Raw genomic sequence first — 3,414 nt, 5'->3', positions numbered from 1 at the left:
GGAGGAGTCCACCCTACACCTGGTGCTGCACCTCAGAGGTGGGATGCAGATATTTATGAATAACCTGACTGGCATGACCATCGCCCTGGAGGTAGAGCCCAGTGACACCATGGAGAATGTGAAGGTAAGAACCAAGTCAAGGAAGACATCCTCCCTGACAAGCATGGGTTGATCTTTGCTGGAAAAAGCTCTAAGACAGACATACCTTTTTTCACTACACATCCAGTAGGAGTCTAGTGTCATCCAGATGTTTGTCAGTAAAGATCAACCTGTGCTGGTCAGGGAGGTGCCTTCCTTTCCTTGGTTCTTGCCTTGACATTCTCCATGATGTCAGTGAGGTCCACCTGTAGGATGATGGTCATGCCAGTCAGGGTTTTCATGAAGGTCTGCATCCACACCTTACGAACTGCACCAGGTACAGAGTGTACAACTCCTAGATGTTTTAGCCAGACAGGTTGCAACATCTCCGGCTGTTTGCTATCAAAGATCAACCTCTGTTGCTCAGGGAGGATGCCTTCCTTTTCCTGGATCCCTGCCTTGCCATTCTCTATTTTGTCACTGGTCCCTATCTCCAGGATATGGTTGTGCCTGTCAGTTTCATGAAGATATGCATCCCCGCTGCTAGGCACAAAAAAAGGTGCAGGGTGGGCTCTTCCGAGATGTAGTCAAACAGGTTGCTGTCTTCTTCCTCTTTGCTAGATCAACCTATGCGGATCAGAATGATGCCTTCCTTGACTTGTATCTTTGCCTTGACATTTTCGATGGTATCACTGAGGTCCACCTCCAGGTTGATGGTCTGCCTGTCAGGTTCTTCATGAAGATCTGCATCCCACCTCTGAGATGCAGAACCAGGTACAGGGTGGACTCCTGGATGTTGGAATCCTACAGGGTACTGTCTTAAAGCTCTTTGTGAGAACAATCTCTGCTGATCAGCAAGATTGCCTTCCTTGTCTTGGATATTTGCCTTGTCATTCTCAATGGTGTCATTGTGGTCCACATCCAGTGTTATGGTCATGCCAGTCAAGGTCTTCATGATGATCTGCATCTCACCTCTGAGGTTCAGCACCAGTTGCAGGGTGGATTCCTTCTGGATATTTAGGCATCAGGGTGCACCAGTCTTCTAGCTGTTGCCAGCAAAAGGCAACCTCTGCTGGTCAGGGAGGATACCTTCATTGACTGGCATCTTTGCCTTGACATTCTCAGTGAGGTCACTAATTCCACCTCTAGGGTGATGGTCATGTGGGTCAGGGTCTTCATGAAGATCTGCATCCCACCTCTGAGGTACAGGACCAGGTACAGGGTAGACTCCTGGATATTGTAGTCAGATAGCGTGCTGTCTTCCCTCTCTTTGCTAGATCAAACTCTGCTGGTCAGAAGAATGCCTTCCTTGTCTTGGATCTTTGCCTTGACATCTCATTGGTGTCACTGAGCTCCACCTCCAAGCTGGTGGTCATGCCAGTCAGATTTATAAAGATCTGCTTCCCACATATGAAGTGTAGCACCAGGTGGCAGTTGACTACTTGTAGATATTCAAATAAAAAAGGGTGCACCACTCATCCAGTTGTTGCAGGAAACATCAACCTCTGCTGGTTAGGGGAGATGCCAATCTGTCTTGAATCATTACCTTGACATTCTCAATGGTGTCAATGGGTTCCACCAACAGATTGGTGGTCTTGCTAGTTAGGGTCCTCATGAAGAACTACATCCCACCTCTGAGACAAGGAATTCATCTCCCCCAAACAACAGTGCTTGATCTTTCCTGGCACAAAGCTGTAAGATAGGCACACCGTGTGTGACTACAACATTCAGGAGGAGTCCACACTGCTCCTAGTTCTGCACCTCAGAAGTGGGATGCAGATCTTCATGAAGACCCTGACTGGCAGGACCATCACCCTGGAGGTGGAGCCCAGTGACACCATGGAGAATGTCAAGGCAAGAACCAAATCAAGGAAGGCATCCTACCTGACCAGAACAGCTTGATCTTTGCTGCAAAACAGCTGTTAGACAGACACACCCTGTCTCACTGCAACATCCAGAAGGCATCTAGTGTTGTCCAGCTGTTTGGCAGCAAAGATCAAACTGTGGTGGTCAGGGAGGATGCCTTCTTTGACTTGGTTCTTGCCTTGACATTCTCCATGGTGTCACTGGGCTCCTCCTCCAGGGCGATGCTCATGCCAGTCAGGGTCTTCATGAAGATCTGCATCCCACCTCTGAGATGTAGCACCAAGTGCAGGTTGAACTCATGAATATTGAAATCTGACAGGCTACTGTCTTCCAGCCTTTTGTGAGATCAATCTGTGTGGGTAACAAAATTTTCCTTCCTTGTCTCGGATCATTGCCTTGCCTTTATCAATGGTGTCACTGGCCTCCACTTCCGGGGTGATGGTCATGCCAGTCAGGGTCTTCAAGATGATCTGCATCCCACCTCTGAGGTGCAATACCAGGTGCAGGGTGCACTACTTCTGGATGCTGTAGTCAGACATGGTGCACCAGTCTTGTAGCTGTTGCCACCAGTTCAACCTCTCCTCATCAGAGAGTTGCCTTCCTTCACTGGTATCTTTGCCTTGACATACTCAATGGTGTCACTGAGGTGCACCCTCAGGGTGATGGTCCTGCCAGTCAGGGTCTTCATGAATATCTGCATTCCACTTCTGAGGTGCAGCACCAGGTGTAGTGTTGACTCCTGGATTGAAATTAAGTAGGCTACTGTCTTCTGGCTCTTTGTGAGATCATCTCTGCTGGTCGGGAATCTCGCCTTCTTGTCTTAGATCTTTGCATTGCCATTCTCAATTGTCTCTCTCGCTCCACCTCCAGGGTGATGGTAATGCCACTCAGGGTCTTCATGAAGATCTGCATTCCCACTCTTAGGTGCAACACCAGATTCAGTGTGGATTCCTCTTAGATGTTGTATTCAGACAGGTTACAGCCATTTTCCAGTGTTTTCCAGCAAAGATCAACCTCTGATAGTCAGGTAAGATGCCTTACTTTTCTTGAATCCCTGCCTTGCCATTCTCTATGCTTTTACTGGGCTCCACCTCCAGGGTGATGGTCGTGCCTGTTGTTTTCATGAAGATCTTCATCCCACCTCTGAGGCACAACACAAGGTGCAGGGTGGACTCCTCCCAGATGTTGTAGTCACACATGGTGCTGTCTTCCCTTTCTTTGCTAGATCATCCTCAACTGTTCGGGAAGAATCCCTTCCTTCTGTTGGGTATTTGCCTTCACATTCTCAATGGTGTCACTGGGCTCCAACTCGAGCATGCTGGTCGTGTTGGTCAGGGTATTCATGAAGATCTGCACCCCATCTCTGAGGTGAAGCACCAGGTACAGGGTGGACTCCTTCTGTGTGTTGTAGTCAGACAGAGTGCATCCTTCTTCCAGGTATTTGTCAGCAAAGATCAACCTCTGTTGGTC

General features: G+C 48.6%; 1 protein-coding gene across 1 annotated transcript; it reads right to left on the bottom strand.

Annotated features, from left to right (window-relative positions):
- Window positions 1-278: 278 nt before the first annotated feature.
- Window positions 279-3,143, bottom strand: LOC306667711 (uncharacterized protein; the record flags this gene model as incomplete). The annotated part of the gene is made up of 4 exons (XM_079150416.1): window positions 279-565; window positions 706-1,087; window positions 2,340-2,427; window positions 2,986-3,143. The coding sequence occupies 4 exons, from the start codon at window positions 3,141-3,143 to the stop codon at window positions 279-281; spliced, it is 915 nt and encodes a 304-aa protein (XP_079006542.1).
- Window positions 3,144-3,414: the final 271 nt, after the last annotated feature.

The sequence above is a fragment of the Sciurus vulgaris genome, assembly GCF_902686455.1.
Source record: "Sciurus vulgaris genome assembly, chromosome: 8".
Lineage (NCBI taxonomy): Eukaryota > Metazoa > Chordata > Mammalia > Rodentia > Sciuridae > Sciurus > Sciurus vulgaris.
The sequence above is the reverse complement of the archived record's forward strand: the minus strand, read 5'-3'. Positions and strand labels throughout refer to the sequence as shown.